The sequence below is a fragment of the Hetaerina americana genome, unplaced genomic scaffold (assembly GCF_022747635.1).
Source record: "Hetaerina americana unplaced genomic scaffold, ioHetAmer1.1.p SCAF_195, whole genome shotgun sequence".
In the NCBI taxonomy this organism is placed as follows: domain Eukaryota; kingdom Metazoa; phylum Arthropoda; class Insecta; order Odonata; family Calopterygidae; genus Hetaerina; species Hetaerina americana.
In genome coordinates, this window is record NW_027286758.1 from 139,155 (window position 1) to 157,438 (window position 18,284).

General features: G+C 35.1%; 1 protein-coding gene across 1 annotated transcript in view; it reads right to left on the minus strand.

Annotated features, from left to right (window-relative positions):
* Positions 1 to 16,023, minus strand: part of LOC139687415 (zinc finger protein 107-like) — an 81,859-nt gene extending 65,836 nt beyond the window's left edge. The window contains exons 1-2 of the mRNA XM_071584534.1: positions 16,018 to 16,023; positions 12,010 to 12,204 (exon numbers count right to left, since the gene is read on the minus strand). Coding sequence (XP_071440635.1) covers positions 12,010 to 12,204; positions 16,018 to 16,023 — 201 coding nt within the window. The remainder of the gene's footprint in view (positions 1 to 12,009; positions 12,205 to 16,017) is intronic.
* Between the last annotated feature and the right edge of the window lie 2,261 nt (positions 16,024 to 18,284).

The window sequence follows — 18,284 nt, forward strand, 5'->3', positions numbered from 1 at the left end:
ATCTCACCAGGAAACTAATTCAAAGCACATTATTAAACATCATTATTCAATAATGGTATTTTATTAACATTTCAAAATAAGTGATTCAGAGCAAAAAATCTTTTTGGTCAAACTTTGTTATTTAAGTCTTGCTCGAAAATAATTTTGGAATCCATTATTTCATTAAACAGATAATGATTATGACTTTAGGTCCTTAAATTGCATGCATCTACCTTCATTCAATGGAATAAACATTATCAAATGATGGTTCAACATTTCAGTGTAGGTGTTTGAAAGGCCAGAGCCATTGATACCTATTGCACTTCTTCTCCATGCTTAAGAAAAAAAAACTTAAACTTTCAAGACACTACAATATTAATTTGCAAAATAGAATTGGTTATGATTGCAATGGATAACAGCTCAATTCACTCACCAGAATATTCACTTCATTACAATCATTAATGGCCATAAAATGCATTCCATGGACTGGTGAATATGGGTTCTTCATCTCAACTGATGCTGTTCCCACGGAATGTACAGCAGATTCCACGGTACTACTTGAAGCCCACACTTTGTCTGATGTACCATCAACCATATGCTCTCTAGGATTATTATTGTCTTGGGTCAGGACATCACTCACCTCCTTATAAACAATAAAAACAGTAATCAAATTCAGTCGGTTTGGTAGGTGATGGTAGCATTCACCCAATACTAAGTCCTTCATGGCATTATGTTAAATTCACCTATTACCGTAGACCCCATTAAGAAGTATAAGGGAATCGAACCCAATCCCACTGTTCGGTAGTGTAAAAATGTCAAATAAGAATGGTTTTTGAATCATTTGAATTATTTTATACATAGATATTAAAGGGCGTAATGAAAGGATGTTCAAAAAAATGATCGCATTTACTTTGACATGGAGCGCAGTTATGAACAGTGCGGGAACATGGTCATTGAAGATGCAAGATCATTGAAATAAAAGATAGGATGCCTTTGCATATGTCGGTTTGGGAGTAGTGAAATGGACAGTAATTGAAACAAAATTACTTTTCCAAGCGCACATACTCAAATAGTGCACAATTTTGCCACAAATGATAATGCCTGTGATTGATAACAAAGTTATCAATCACAGGCATTATGAGATACGGAAATGAATTGTACAGCATATAAATACAAACAGATGCAACGAAATATATTCATTTGGGGCAAGATATGATTTTGTTACATCTTTCAAATAAATGGATGCAACTGACCTGTTGTCGATTAGTTAACCAGTCTTCCGTCACAGGATTGAACCCCTTTTGGATACGATTGTAGTACACAAACAGACACTCTGCACATCGATTCTTAAATAGCCGGAATTCCGTAAGCTTCTTCATGCAGGTCGAACAAACCAACCAGGGATAATTTGCATCCTCCACAACCTGATAAAATACACCAAAAGAATATTTTGACATTATAATGCTGAAATCTACTCTTGTCTACTAATCACTATAGTTTTCCCCAATACCTTAGGTATGCCATGAACTAATTGCTTTTAAGTACAACGAAGATCTTACAAAAATATTTTAGAAAGGACATCACACAAGCAATTCACTTACTTTTACATTTATCAAATCCTCTATAGTGTTTTCCAACATAAATTCCGATTTATTATTCTTGTCGAAAATGTTTATCAGAACCCCACCACTGTTTAAACACAATCTGCATACCACAAAATCAATTTTATCACACATTATGAACGTTTTAGATTACGTCGGATGATTGACCGGACAATATAACGTTAAATATATAAACATCAGTCAAAAATTACGTGAAATAGTTCGATTATTCACACAATACAACATCAGAAATGCTTCGACAACTTGAGATTGGCATTTCATTTTTCTTCTTTTTTCTTCAACACAGCAGTTCATGTGCAAGAGCCAAAGGGTCGATAAAAATGACCGACTCTTTGGAGGAAGAGGATCACAATTCCTCACATTACACAAGTTGACGAATCCCACCCGGTGAATCACGTCATTCAGTAAGAGAGTGAATAAAAGGCGGAATAGGTGTTTTTCTAAATAGATTTGAGCAGGATGGAGTGTCACAGGTATCGGACACGGATTTACTGAAGAACCTTACGGTAAATATATGATAACATCGTTCCCAATTTACTTGAATTACTGTTCAAAATTGATAAAAAACCTTAGTAAACAAAAAAAACTTCCCAGCTGGGCACTTGCGTTTGGTTCTTCATCTGTTCATTTTATTTCTGCGGTATTTCTTGTAAATCAAAGGATTGATACGAGTAGAGTCGATCTGAATCTGGGTCAGAACATATGAACATATTTGGGAATTATTAGACGTATCACGAAACGTTGACACTTAAAATTACCTTAAGATTGTTTTGAGATCTTAATTATCTGATTAACCATGACAAACAACGTTCAATGTTAACTTGACATAGATTCAGATCGTCAGACAAAGATTCAGTTCGTAAAAGTCCCGTTCCTACGGGTCGAAGATTTATTTTGATGTTTATTCAGGAAGGAACAGAATGAAGAGACGGTTACATGGTACTTGTAATATTTTTAATACACTATATGTCTACAACGCACAATAACTTTCGCATGTATAAATACTGGGTTATTCTTACATTTAGCAATCATCAGCAAAACGTATCTGAATCTTTTGATCCAGGTCTTTCAAATGAATGATCGGAGCATATTAGACCTTTTTAGTTTTTTCGATTTGTATATAATACCAAAGAATGCCGGTCATTCTTCACTAACTAATAAAATTATATAAAACGGAATTATTTTTCCTGCCCTAAATTACTAGATTACATTGAAATACCAAGACATATAACTGATCGGATTAATATTCTTTTTTCCATATCACTCAATTCCATTGAAGAGTGTGACAGATGAAGAACGGAATGCAAGTGTCCAATTGTTTTTTGTTTACTTTAGCTGTTTTCGGCTGTTTTAATAAAGTTTAGTTCTATTTCAAGTAAACTGTGACAAATTGCAGAATTAGTTTGGGTAAGATTGCAAAGTAAATCATTCGGAGTAGTCTAAAACTTTCATAATGTGCGATAAAGTCGAATTTGAAGTGTGTAGATTGTGTTTAAACAGTCGTGGACTGTTGATCAATGTTTTCGGCAAGAATAGTAAATTACAAATCATGCTGCAAAAGACTATAGAAGATTTAATAGATTTCAAAGTAAGCTTAGTTGTCTGTGTTCATTGCTTAGAATGTTATGTGTGTAAAAAATCTAATATGAGATCGAAGTTCGTTTGTATGTCGCGTATACTCTTTTGTAAAATAACGGTGATATTAAGTCCAGAAGATTTTGTGCGTTATTTGGTGAATATCTGTTTATGAAATATTTAATCAGGTTGTGGAGGATGAAATTCATTCCTGGTTGGTGTGTTCTTTCTGCATGGAGTTACTGACTGAATACCGGCTATTTAAGCGTCGATGTGGCGAGTGTTTGTCTGTTTTTTATGATCGCATAGAAAGGGGTGCAATTTTACGGCGAAGGACTTGATAACCAATAGAGAAGCGGTCAGTTGTATTTATTTAATTGAACTATATCAACAACGAATACAACGAATTTGATGGTGTATTATGTCAATTTATTCCTCCTTATGATTCCTCCGAGGCATTAAGACCTGATCAATAATCAAGTCTGTCAGTTCTGTGTACTTCTACCAATGGTATTCTAACTGTCGCTAGGTCGATGTTGATTAGGTTTATATTTACTTTTTCATTTCATTTTTTGCCATCCTGATATTTAATTTTGCATATTCGGTGGTGTAATATGTCCATCAATAACATACCCTCATACTAAAGGTTTATTAAATGTTATCAAGGCAGGTTTCTTTGCTATTTACATGGGATTAAGAAGAAATATAAATGGTAGATTGAGGTGTGGTAGGCAGGTGATAGATATTGAATCGCCAACTGGGAGACTTCAATTGGATTTGTACACACACTGCTATGGTCACTCTATATCATGGACTTCAGCATTTTCAATCTTATTTTGTTACCAGATGTAATCCTGAAAAATCATTGGTGGCACAGGGATTGAATTTATCTACTCCTAATTATTAATATACTTGTAATGGCTGAATTTCACATAATGACATGTAGGGGTTAAAGTTGGGTGAACTATAACATTAACTGTCAAATGGAGGTTCCCATTGATTGCAGTGTTAATGGTTTATAATGAAGAGGGTGTTGTCCTGAGCAATGACAACAATGCTGCAAAGAGGCTAGGAGAGGATATGGTTTGTGGTATGTCATGCAAATTGTTTACATTCAGTAGTGCTGTAGCATCTCATATAATTCGCCTTGAACAGAAATAATTAATAGAGATGTCAATTATTTCGTGAGCACTTGGAAGAATTGGATTGCCACTAATAAATACAGCAAGGTATTGATCTAGGTTAAAGAGTTGAGCTATTATGCAATGCAGTCAAAACAAATGTTGTTTCACAAAGTAAATTACCAAATTAGCTTAAAGTGATTACATTTTTTACTGCTGTTTCTAATATTTGCTTAACTGGAAAGATGTATTGTCCTGATGCTTTTATTTGTAAATGTTAATCATCTGCCATTATGATATTATAACCTGTTTATGCTTTCCATTAGTTGCCCACTGAGAATCAGAAAGACTTGGATAAGGATGCATTCGCATTTGACACTGTTGGCAGTAGTGCCATGAATGACAAAGATGACTTGTTATTGTAAAAGAAGGGGCTGAGACTTTTAGTGGATGCTCTTTTGCTCCAGAAAAGGATGTAGAACTGCCAATGGTTGCTTGAATTCAGGAAGGTGAAAATCATTGGTGCAGTAATGTAGAAGCAAAGAATTTGGTGAGTGTCTATATATAATGTTGTGTGTGTATGTATAATAATGTGTACACAATTAACCATCTGCATATTAAATCTAGCCATTTTAAGGTAAAACTTTCCTTGCAACAATTTCAGAGTGTAAAAATCATTTGCATTGATTGGAATTTGAACCCAGATCCCTCAATATCCGGTAGAGTTCTTTAGCCACTTAAGCTACTGAGGCATCCTCTTAAACTCTGAAATTTATGGGCTTTTCAAGGAACAAGATGTTGTTTTGAATTATTGTGCATACAATGTCACAAGCATTGATATTTGTGCACAACATGCCACATCCCACAAGGTTAAAGCCAACTTTAAACACTTATGGTGTTAATACATTGACAAATTGGGGAGACACACTGGGGGAGATGCCGCTACAATCTGAAATTGTTGCATTGAAATGCAAATTAGCAGATGACTCTGTTTAAAGTTACTTTTGCGGCATCTCCTTCAGTTTCTTTGGAATAAAACTATCCTTTTTATTTTCTTGAAAACCCTCTTTTATCTTGATGGTTGCACTTGGTTGTTTGTTATCCTTTCATTCCTCCTAATGTTTTTTGACCAATGAGGAATTCAGTTCCTATTTTTCTTTTTGCAAAAGTTGTTAGGAGAATATTAATACTTCCATTACTCATTATTGTTCTATGAAAACACATCTCTCTCTGAAATGAGATCTCACTCTATCTGTAATGTTTTTCTTCCAGGACCCATTGGAAGATAGAGATGTTTCATTATCCTTTAATAAGGAAGTAGATATAAAAGAAGACTGTCATTTTGACATTTCTCAGGACCCATTGGAAGATAGAGATGTTTCATTATCCTTTAATAAGGAAGTGGATATTAACCCTTTGCGGTCCAACGTCGAGTTGCACTCGACAGTCTCAGCGTAAGTATCTGGTCCAACGAGTCAGGCTCGACAGAGCTGCATGCAGCATTTATACGCCTTATCAGTATGGTTCTACCATCTGGTATCATTTGGTTGTACTTCTTAGACCTACTTAAACCTTTCCGCGTGTCTTTCTTGGATGTAATACCTTTTAAGGATATGAATACAATGGAACACGTGATGTTCAATTTTGCATAGTTTACGATCGTAGCTGATGCAATTTAGCCATGGTTGACATTATTTTTCAGTGTTTTTCAACTAACTTTGGAGGTTTCTGCAACCTATAGGTTAGTTCTTTTGTAAAATTACCTAATTATTAGAATGTATTATTATTCCGTTCCAAATATTGCGCACATAATGCTTAGTAAAGTCAGTTTTCTTTGTTTTTTATACCAGTGATTCATTTCTATGGATTTCATTTACAAGCTCTCTTCTTATTTTTAGTGGTTCAAAAATGGATGAAGATGAGATAAGAAAAGAAATTTATGCTGATAGTTGTGACGAAGATGACTATATGTGTGATGTTGATGACGAGTTTGCAGATTTGTCTAGTGAAGAAGATTGCAGCTTCGGGAATGATTTGGATCAAATTGTGACATTAAACGCGTTGTTTCTTTGCTCAGTACTTGGAGCACATCATCTTCGGAGGCTGTTTCAAGGAAAGCAAAGGGAACTTGTCAGATTCAAGAGGTTGAGAAGCCAAGTGTCGTTGTGCACTATACAAAAAATATGGGCGCAGTGGACACTGCAGATCAATATACCTCTTCCTACTGCTTCCTTCGAAAGGCTCTAAAGTGGTGGTGAAAGCTGTTTTTCTGGGGCATGGAGGTATCAATAATAAATGGGTATATCCTTTACCAGGAAAACTGCAAGATTCAAAATAAAAAACCTATAAGTCACCTAAGATTCAGGAGGCAGTTGTAGATGGAGCTAACTGGCAACTTCCGCCAGGGAAATTCTGCAACCAAGAGAGGAAGAACTTCCGATTCAGACAAGGAGCGGAGACTAATTGGGAAGCTACATATAATTGTTCCGAATCCAGAGGGAAAGCACAAAGACTGTCTTGTGTGTTCGAAAAGAAATGTGCCTGGTGGAAGAAGGGAGACAATCTATATATGTGAAACTTGTGACCATAATCCTGGACTACATGTGAGAAATTGCTTCAAAAGATATGACACGCTTAAAGATTTTAAAGAATAAATTAAATCATTTGATGTGCTTCACTATAATAAAGAGGAAACCCACATAAAAAAAATGCAAATATGAACAATAAAATATACAACATTAGCATCTGACGTTTTATTTCTTTTTTTCTTAAAATAATTTGGACCAGACTGTTGGAATTCCGAAATAAATATTGGACAGCAAAGAGTTAAATAACTACTCTTAGTAAACCTTTAAGAACATATTATGCACTTGAATGGCTTTTCACTAGTGTGTTAACATGTGAGACTTAAGCTGACTGTTGAAAGTGAATTCTTTATCTCATATCCGGCACATATTTGGCTTTTCATCGGTATGTGTCAACATGTGAGTCTTTAAATGACACTTCTGGGTAAAAGTTTTTTGACATATCCTGCACTTGTATGGCCTTTCACCAGTGTGTATTAACATGTGAGTCTTTAGACCACTACTCTGGGTAAAAGTTCTTTCACATATCCTGCACTTGTAAGGCTTTTCGCCAGTGTGTGTCAAGATGTGTGACTTTAGATGGCTCTTGACAATAAATGTTTTTAGACACAAATGGCACTTGTATGGCTTGTCACCAGTATGAGTCAACATGTGAGTCTTTAGAATACAATTCTTGGTAAAGGTATTGTGACATATCCTGCACTTATATGGCCTTTCACCAGTGTGTATTAACATGTGAGTCTTTAAATGACACCTCTGGGTAAAAGTTTTTTGACATATCCTGCACTTGTATGGCTTTTCGCCAGTGTGTGTTAACATGTGACTCTTTAGACTACTACTATGGGTAAAAGTTTTTTGACATATCCTGCACTTGTAAGGCTTTTCGCCAGTGTGTGTCAAGATGTGTGACTTTAGATGGCTTTTGACAGTAAATGCTTTTAGACACAACTGGCACTTGTGTGGCTTGTCACCAGTGTGTGTCAACATGTGAGTCTTTAAGGTAAAATTTCTGGTAAAGGTATTGTGACATATCCTGCACTTGTAAGGCCTGTCACCAGTGTGTGTCAACACGTGCCTCTTTAAAGTACCAATACAAGTAAATACTTTAGAACAGATCTCACATATGTGTTCCCTTCTGTCAGTATGTGTCAACATGTGCTTCTTTAAATGTATCTTTCCAGCGAAACCTTTTAAACACAATGCACATTGAAATGGTCTTTTCCGAGTATGTGTCAACATGTGGATTTTGAGTTTACTTAAATATGGAAAGTTTTTGGAGCAGAATTCAATTTGGTGCTTCTTCTTAAGAGCATGCACCAATTTGATATGACTTGCAAGGTCAATTTTTCTCTTAAATGCCTCCAAACAAACATCACATCTGAATTGCATCATTCTCTTAAGGTGCTTATGCATTACATGATCTTTGAGAAGGTCCTTTTGTTCAAATACCTTGTAGCAAGTTTCACACATATAGCTTTGAGAGGCTGAAGCATCATCCCCTGCATTAACTTGTTTTTGATGTTTATCTGAAAGATTTGAAGCATAAGGTAAAGTATATACTCATTAAAAAATAAATACTTCTGATGAAAAAATTGTTTTCACCAGTTTGAATACACTAATTAATGTAAAATTATAATTATAGATATGCATGTTCACATTGAATCACATATGTGTACATGAATTTGCATACAATCATATGTCTAGTCTTTTCCTGTAGAAATTCATCACTCTATGTATACATTTTAGCAACATCAGCTGTGCTTCAATCCGAGGAACAAAGCATGTCATCAACTAATGCTGACCTGAATTAGGCTCTCTAGCCATTTTGGTTTTACCTTCCTCAGTGGCAAGTGCTTTCCTTTCAAGGCTCTTTTGAGCCAGAGAAACCTAAAGAAGTTACAGGGAGCTAAATTCAGCCTTTCACACTAAGTTTAGATCTTACTTGGGGAAAAACATAAGATATTGAAAGTCAAAATGGTTGTTTTGGGTTATTTCATTTATAAGTCCTAAGCAATTAAATTTAAAATCAGAATAATCAAGCAAACAAAAAAATGGCTTGAAAACACAGCAAGATTATTAAAAGATCTAGTCTGAGTAGCTTCATAAATAATATTAAATATGTTATAAATAATTGCAAAAAAGGGATGACATTATTATCATCCTTTTTGCAATTTATCATACTGTTTTAAATGGCCTTTCAGATATTTTAAATAAAATTCTATAAAGTTAACTCAGTCTTTCCAAAATACATTAATGGTACTGCAAGGGTTAATCAACAATAGTTGTATTACACTAGAAAGTAGCAAAGGTGAAGTGATAGCACAGTCCTCAGCTCCAATTACCTTGTTCCTGCAACACCTCCCATTCCAGTCTTACTTCCATCTGAGGAATTTCAGTATCAAAATCTTCCTTAATGTTTACTTCCTCCTTGGAGGGCATACTTATTTCTGCATCCTCCAAATTATCCTGCAAGATCAAAGAAAAAAATAACAGATTTTCAGGATATCCATGAAAAATGTTTGAATAACAGGTTATTTGTAAAATTAAGATGAAAAAATTGTTAACTGGCATACATTAAATTGTTATAATAAATAATATTTTAGCTAATACCTCTTGAAAAAAATTTTTTCTTCAAATAATTTACTTGCATTGGTTAGGATGATAGGATTAATGAATACAGAGATAATCAGAGACTTGCTGTAAAGTTATCACCCTGTTCTGTTGAGAAACACAAGAGAAATAACTACATATGACTACAGGGTGAAAAACTCTTAAAACCCCTTGTTTTAAAAAAATGATGAACAGAAATGACCCTTGAGACATAATATTTCTATGGCCTCTGTCCAATGGAACGGATTATAAGAATCCATCAAACAAGGCTGTATAGTTTGCAAACATGTAATAACTTCATATGCATTGTAATTTTGTTTAGGTAATTACCAGTTAGGTAAATTATGGATGGCCATAAGTACCAAATAAATATTTTGGGACTGCTAACATAACAAAATCCAGTGACATACTTTACATTAAGTCCCCCTTCATCTCTGAGTACTTCTACCTCTACTTGGTAAATGATTAGCCTTCTGTTTATCCTATCCATTCTTATTTTCTGCATTTTACTCTAGTTCATCCCAATTCAACCTAACAAACGAGCTTTTGAAATCAACTAGTATTATTCAGGGAAGGCAACCAACAGCCAAGGTCATTTGCACCATAGGGGATGGATAGGAAAGGTTGAAGGGTGGAGAGAAACCCAGCATCGGCATTAGCCAACTCATTATGAAAGGTGCCAAGGGGTCTGCAGCTTAACGTCCCATCTGATGGATGCATACTCACTCAATTGCCCTCCACAAAGCACCATAAATAGGGATTGAGATACCTCTGAAAAATATTCTACACTGCCAGGATTTGAACCCGCGCCATCAGGGTGGGAAGCCAGTACATTAGCCCCCGCACCATCTTGATCCTCACTGTACTGTCATGTCTTTTTCTTCTTCTTCTTTTCCAGAATCTTTCAATTCATCTATATCTGACTCTAATATAACTTTCCAAGCTATCAACATTCACCCCTAGAAAAATAATTTTCACTCAGTCTGAATGAAACTTACCAACTATCAACAATAACTTTATCTCCAACTGTGGCCTCTGTTCACATGCAAAGTCCTTCATCTCCTTCTGACTCGTTCTGTAGCTTCTGTTTTTACAGGAACACTCCCCTCCAATAAAAATACACCAACCAGCTACTTTACTGTCTCAGAAAAAGTGATTACCCTGAAAAACTGCTGAATAGTAAAATTCTCAAATCTTCAACCCAATTGAATCCTCTCTTTGAACCAAACTGCCTGAAAAGCCCTCACCTTATCATCACTTCTTTGTCCAAATACCATAAAATTTAACAATTTGCTAACTTAGCCTTTACTGTAACTTTGGCCCTGCCTAGTACATCAGTCAATTAAACACCGCCCTTTCACTCTTCATCATAACCAATTCTATTTTATGAAAACCATCATGATCCTTATCTATCCCATCCTTAATCAACCTGCTTCCCACTACCAATTTTTGAAGACCACTTCTCTGTTAAGGTGATTAAAAACCTTAAAAAACTGTCAAGCAACAGACAGATAGAGTGCTCCTGTCATTAAAGGCCTTTCAGCCTAACCAATGCATCGAATACCTGGCTACAAATAATAAATTCGTGTTTCAGGGAAAGAACAAATAATATGATTACTATGTAGAGATGCTAAAAATAATAAAGAGAGGAACAACTAAGTCATCCCTGCAAACACCCAGCATCACCACAATTCTGACTTACCTGAACAGTCATTACTTTGCACAAGCTGCCTATTTCCTGTTCTGAAAATTAAATCCTGCCATAACTTTCACACTAACCTAATACATATAATGCTACATAATAGCCATTATCTATCCTTACACTTCTATTTGCTATAGAATCCTGGGCATATCTTATCTCTTCTTAAAAAACTGCCAATCACTACATTAACCTATTTGAATACACCACCTTTATCATGAGCAGTAAATCAATTCTTTTGTCTTTTTCATTTGAATAGAGTTGCATATGCAGACCATTGCAATCATCTTATACAACAAAAAGCAGTAGTCTTGTTTATATACACTAATACCATTAAGTAAATAGCATGATATTTACAGCATTTTTACAGTAGAACCAGATTGCTGGTTGGCGCACAATAGCTGATATCCTGCTGTTTCCGCAACTTGAAGAGCACTGTAACTGGTTTTGAAGCATAGCTTAGAGTCCCTCCTACTTACAAACAGTGACTTAAATCCACTCTATTCAATAGGAATGGCATGGGAAATGTGATTGCATTACTTTTGGAATAAACCCTGTATATATATATGGGAGAGCATTTAAAGAATTCTGACTCATTCTGCTTCTAATTGACCGAGGGTATTATGGTTATAAGTTTGACCCTATACACAAAATCTGGGAGACAAAATTTATCTTACGTGATCTTTGCCCAATCAGTCTGAGAAAATTGAAGTGTTCATTACATCTGTCGATGATAACACCACTTTGAGCCGGAAGGGAAAATTTGATCTAAAGTGTAGATTGATAATTATGCTCCTGAAATGAATAGATGCACTCACCAAATGGCTTGAATCTTCATTGACCAACCAATGACTGTAACCTTCCTGCATTGATGAGCCAGTATCAATTTTCAGATGAACAGAGCATCCACTTGTAGTATCAATTTCTTCTTTGACAATGATCATGTCATCTTGGACATCTACCTCACTACCGTCAACAGCATTACTGGCAATGGTCTCATCTTCAATCTCTTTCTTGATCTCACCAGGAAACTAATTCAAAGCACATTATTAAACATCATTATTCAATAATGGTATTTTATTAACATTTCAAAATAAGTGATTCAGAGCAAAAAATCTTTTTGGTCAAACTTTGTTATTTAAGTCTTGCTCGAAAATAATTTTGGAATCCATTATTTCATTAAACAGATAATGATTATGACTTTAGGTCCTTAAATTGCATGCATCTACCTTCATTCAATGGAATAAACATTATCAAATGATGGTTCAACATTTCAGTGTAGGTGTTTGAAAGGCCAGAGCCATTGATACCTATTGCACTTCTTCTCCATGCTTAAGAAAAAAAAACTTAAACTTTCAAGACACTACAATATTAATTTGCAAAATAGAATTGGTTATGATTGCAATGGATAACAGCTCAATTCACTCACCAGAATATTCACTTCATTACAATCATTAATGGCCATAAAATGCATTCCATGGACTGGTGAATATGGGTTCTTCATCTCAACTGATGCTGTTCCCACGGAATGTACAGCAGATTCCACGGTACTACTTGAAGCCCACACTTTGTCTGATGTACCATCAACCATATGCTCTCTAGGATTATTATTGTCTTGGGTCAGGACATCACTCACCTCCTTATAAACAATAAAAACAGTAATCAAATTCAGTCGGTTTGGTAGGTGATGGTAGCATTCACCCAATACTAAGTCCTTCATGGCATTATGTTAAATTCACTTATTACCGTAGACCCCATTAAGAAGTATAAGGGAATCGAACCCAATCCCACTGTTCGGTAGTGTAAAAATGTCAAATAAGAATGGTTTTTGAATCATTTGAATTATTTTATACATAGATATTAAAGGGCGTAATGAAAGGATGTTCAAAAAAATGATCGCATTTACTTTGACATGGAGCGCAGTTATGAACAGTGCGGGAACATGGTCATTGAAGATGCAAGATCATTGAAATAAAAGATAGGATGCCTTTGCATATGTCGGTTTGGGAGTAGTGAAATGGACAGTAATTGAAACAAAATTACTTTTCCAAGCGCACATACTCAAATAGTGCACAATTTTGCCACAAATGATAATGCCTGTGATTGATAACAAAGTTATCAATCACAGGCATTATGAGATACGGAAATGAATTGTACAGCATATAAATACAAACAGATGCAACGAAATATATTCATTTGGGGCAAGATATGATTTTGTTACATCTTTCAAATAAATGGATGCAACTGACCTGTTGTCGATTAGTTAACCAGTCTTCCGTCACAGGATTGAACCCCTTTTGGATACGATTGTAGTACACAAACAGACACTCTGCACATCGATTCTTAAATAGCCGGAATTCCGTAAGCTTCTTCATGCAGGTCGAACAAACCAACCAGGGATAATTTGCATCCTCCACAACCTGATAAAATACACCAAAAGAATATTTTGACATTATAATGCTGAAATCTACTCTTGTCTACTAATCACTATAGTTTTCCCCAATACCTTAGGTATGCCATGAACTAATTGCTTTTAAGTACAACGAAGATCTTACAAAAATATTTTAGAAAGGACATCACACAAACAATTCACTTACTTTTACATTTATCAAATCCTCTATAGTGTTTTCCAACATAAATTCCGATTTATTATTCTTGTCGAAAATGTTTATCAGAACCCCACCACTGTTTAAACACAATCTGCATACCACAAAATCAATTTTATCACACATTATGAACGTTTTAGATTACGTCGGATGATTGACCGGACAATATAACGTTAAATATATAAACATCAGTCAAAAATTACGTGAAATAGTTCGATTATTCACACAATACAACATCAGAAATGCTTCGACAACTTGAGATTGGCATTTCATTTTTCTTCTTTTTTCTTCAACACAGCAGTTCATGTGCAAGAGCCAAAGGGTCGATAAAAATGACCGACTCTTTGGAGGAAGAGGATCACAATTCCTCACATTACACAAGTTGACGAATCCCACCCGGTGAATCACGTCATTCAGTAAGAGAGTGAATAAAAGGCGGAATAGGTGTTTTTCTAAATAGATTTGAGCAGGATGGAGTGTCACAGGTATCGGACACGGATTTACTGAAGAACCTTACGGTAAATATATGATAACATCGTTCCCAATTTACTTGAATTACTGTTCAAAATTGATAAAAAACTTTAGTAAACAAAAAAAACTTCCCAGCTGGGCACTTGCGTTTGGTTCTTCATCTGTTCATTTTATTTCTGCGGTATTTCTTTTAAATCAAAGGATTGATACGAGTAGAGTCGATCTGAATCTGGGTCAGAACATATGAACATATTTGGGAATTATTAGACGTATCACGAAACGTTGACACTTAAAATTACCTTAAGATTATTTTGAGATCTTAATTATCTGATTAACCATTACAAACAACGTTCAATGTTAACTTGACATAGATTCAGATCGTCAGACAAAGATTCAGTTCGTAAAAGTCCCGTTCCTACGGGTCGAAGATTTATTTTGATGTTTATTCAGGAAGGAACAGAATGAAGAGACGGTTACATGGAACTTGTAATATTTTTAATACACTATATGTCTACAACGCACAATAACTTTCGCGTGTATAAACACTGGGTTATTCTTACATTTAGCAATAATCAGCAAAACGTATCTGAATCTTTTGATCCAGGTCTTTCAAATGAATGATCGGAACATATTAGACTTTTTTAGTTTTTTCGATTTGTATATAATACCAAAGAATGCCGGTCATTCTTCACTAACTAATAAAATTATATAAAACGGAATTATTTTTCCTGCCCTTAATTACTAGATTACATTGAAATACCAAGACATATAACTGATCGGATTAATATTCTTTTTTCCATATCACTCAATTCCATTGAAGAGTGCGACAGATGAAGAACGGAATGCAAGTGTCCAGCTGTTTAGTTGTTTACTTTGAGTTTTCGGCTGTTTTAATAAAGTTTAGTTCTATTTCAAGTAAACTGTGACAAATTGCAGAATTAGTTTGGGTAAGATTGCAAAGTAAATCATTCGGAGTAGTCTAAAACTTTCATAATGTGCGATAAAGTCGAATTTGAAGTGTGTAGATTGTGTTTAAACAGTCGTGGACTGTTGATCAATGTTTTCGGCAAGAATAGTAAATTACAAATCATGCTGCAAAAGACTATAGAAGATTTAATAGATTTAAAAGTAAGCTTAGTTGTCTGTGTTCATTGCTGAGAATGTTATGTGTGTAAAAAATCTAATATGAGATAGAAGTTCGTTTGTATGTCGCGTATACTCTTTTGTAAAATAACGGTGATATTAAGTCAAGAAGATTTTGTGCGTTATTTGGTGAATATCTGTTTATGAAATATTTAATCAGGTTGTGGAGGATGAAATTCATTCCTGGTTGGTGTGTTCTTTCTGCATGGAGTTACTGACTGAATACCGGCTATTTAAGCGTCGATGTGGCGAGTGTTTGTCTGTTTTTTATGATCGCATAGAAAGGGGTGCAATTTTACGGCGAAGGACTTGATAACCAATAGAGAAGCGGTCAGTTGTATTTATTTAATTGAACTATATCAACAACGAATACAACCAATTTGATGGTGTATTATGTCAATTTATTCCTCCTTATGATTCCTCCGAGGCATTAAGACCTGATCAATAATCAAGTCTGTCAGTTCTGTGTACTTCTACCAATGGTATTCTAACTGTCGCTAGGTCGATGTTGATTAGGTTTATATTTACTTTTTCATTTCATTATTTTGCCATCCTGATATTTAATTTTGCATATTCGGTGGTGTAATATGTCCATCAATAACATACCCTCATACTAAAGGTTTATTAAATGTTATCAAGGCAGGAGGTTTCTTTGCTATTTACATGGGATTAAGAAGAAATATAAATGGTAGATTGAGGTGTGGTAGGCAGGTGATAGATATTGAATCGCCAACTGGGAGACTTCAATTGGATTTGTACACACACTGCTATGGTCACTCTATATCACGGACTTCAGCATTTTCAATCTTATTTTGTTACCAGATGTAATCCTGAAAAATCATTGGTGGCACAGGGATTGAATTTATCTACTCCTAATTATTAATATACTTGTAATGGCTGAATTTCACATAATGACATGTAGGGGTTAAAGTTGGGTGAACTATAACATTAACTGTCAAATGGAGGTTCCCATTGATTGCAGTGTTAATGGTTTATAATGAAGAGGGTGTTGTCCTGAGCAATGACAACAATGCTGCAAAGAGGCTAGGAGAGGATATGGTTTGTGGTATGTCATGCAAATTGTTTACATTCAGTAGTGCTGTAGCATCTCATATAATTCGCCTTGAACAGAAATAATTAATAGAGATGTCAATTATTTCGTGAGCACTTGGAAGAATTGGATTGCCACTAATAAATACAGCAAGGTATTGATCTAGGTTAAAGAGTTGAGCTATTATGCAATGCAGTCAAAACAAATGTTGTATCACAAAGTAAATTACCAAATTAGCTTAAAGTTATTACATTTTTTACTGCTGTTTCTAATATTTGCTTAACTGGAAAGATGTATTGTCCTGATGCTTTTATTTGTAAATGTTAATCATCTGCCATTATGATATTATAACCTGTTTATGCTTTCCATTAGTTGCCCACTGAGAATCAGAAAGACTTGGATAAGGATGCATTCGCATTTGACACTGTTGGCAGTAGTGCCATGAATGACAAAGATGACTTGTTTATTGTAAAAGAAGGGGCTGAGACTTTTAGTGGATGCTCTTTTGCTCCAGAAAAGGATGTAGAACTGCCAATGGTTGCTTGAATTCAGGAAGGTGAAAATCATTGGTGCAGTAATGTAGAAGCAAAGAATTTGGTGAGTGTCTATATATAATGTTGTGTGTGTATGTATAATAATGTGTACACAATTAACCATCTGCATATTAAATCTAGCCATTTTAAGGTAAAACTTTCCTTGCAACAATTTCAGAGTGTAAAAATCATTTGCATTGATTGGAATTTGAACCCAGATCCCTCAATATCCGGTAGAGTTCTTTAGCCACTTAAGCTACTGAGGCATCCTCTTAAACTCTGAAATTTATGGGCTTTTCAAGGAACAAGATGTTGTTTTGAATTATCGTGCATACAATGTCACAAGCATTGATATTTGTGCACAACATGCCACATCCCACAAGGTTAAAGCCAACTTTAAACACTTATGGTGTTAATACATTGACAAATTGGGGAGACACACTGGGGGAGATGCCGCTACAATTTGAAATTGTTGCATTGAAATGCAAATTAGCAGATGACTCTGTTTAAAGTTACTTTTGCGGCATCTCCTTCAGTTTCTTTGGAATAAAACTATCCTTTTTATTTTCTTGAAAACCCTCTTTTATCTTGATGGTTGCACTTTGTTGTTTGTTAACCTTTCATTCCTCCTAATGTTTTTTGACCAATGAGGAATTCAGTTCCTATTTTTCTTTTTGCAAAAGTTGTTAGGAGAATATTAATACTTCCATTACTCATTATTGTTCTATGAAAACACATCTCTCTCTGAAATGAGATCTCACGCTATCTGTAATGTTTTTCTTCCAGGACCCATTGGAAGATAGAGATGTTTCATTATCCTTTAATAAGGAAGTAGATATAAAAGAAGACTGTCATTTTGACATTTCTCAGGACCCATTGGAAGATAGAGATGTTTCATTATCCTTTAATAAGGAAGTGGATATTAACCCTTTGCGGTCCAACGTCGAGTCGCACTCGACAGTCTCAGCGTAAGTATCTGGTCCAACGAGTCAGGCTCGACAGAGCTGCGTGCGGCATTTATACGCCTTATCAGTATGGTTCTACCATCTGGTATCATTTGGCTGTACTTCTTAGACCTACTTAAACCTTTCCGCGTGTCTTTCTTGGATGTAATACCTTTTAAGGATATGAATACAATGGAACACGTGATGTTCAATTTTGCATAGTTTACGATCGTAGCTGATGCAATTTAGCCATGGTTGACATTATTTTTCAGTGTTTTTCAACTAACTTTGGAGGTTTCTGCAACCTATAGGTTAGTTCTTTTGTAAAATTACCTAATTATTAGA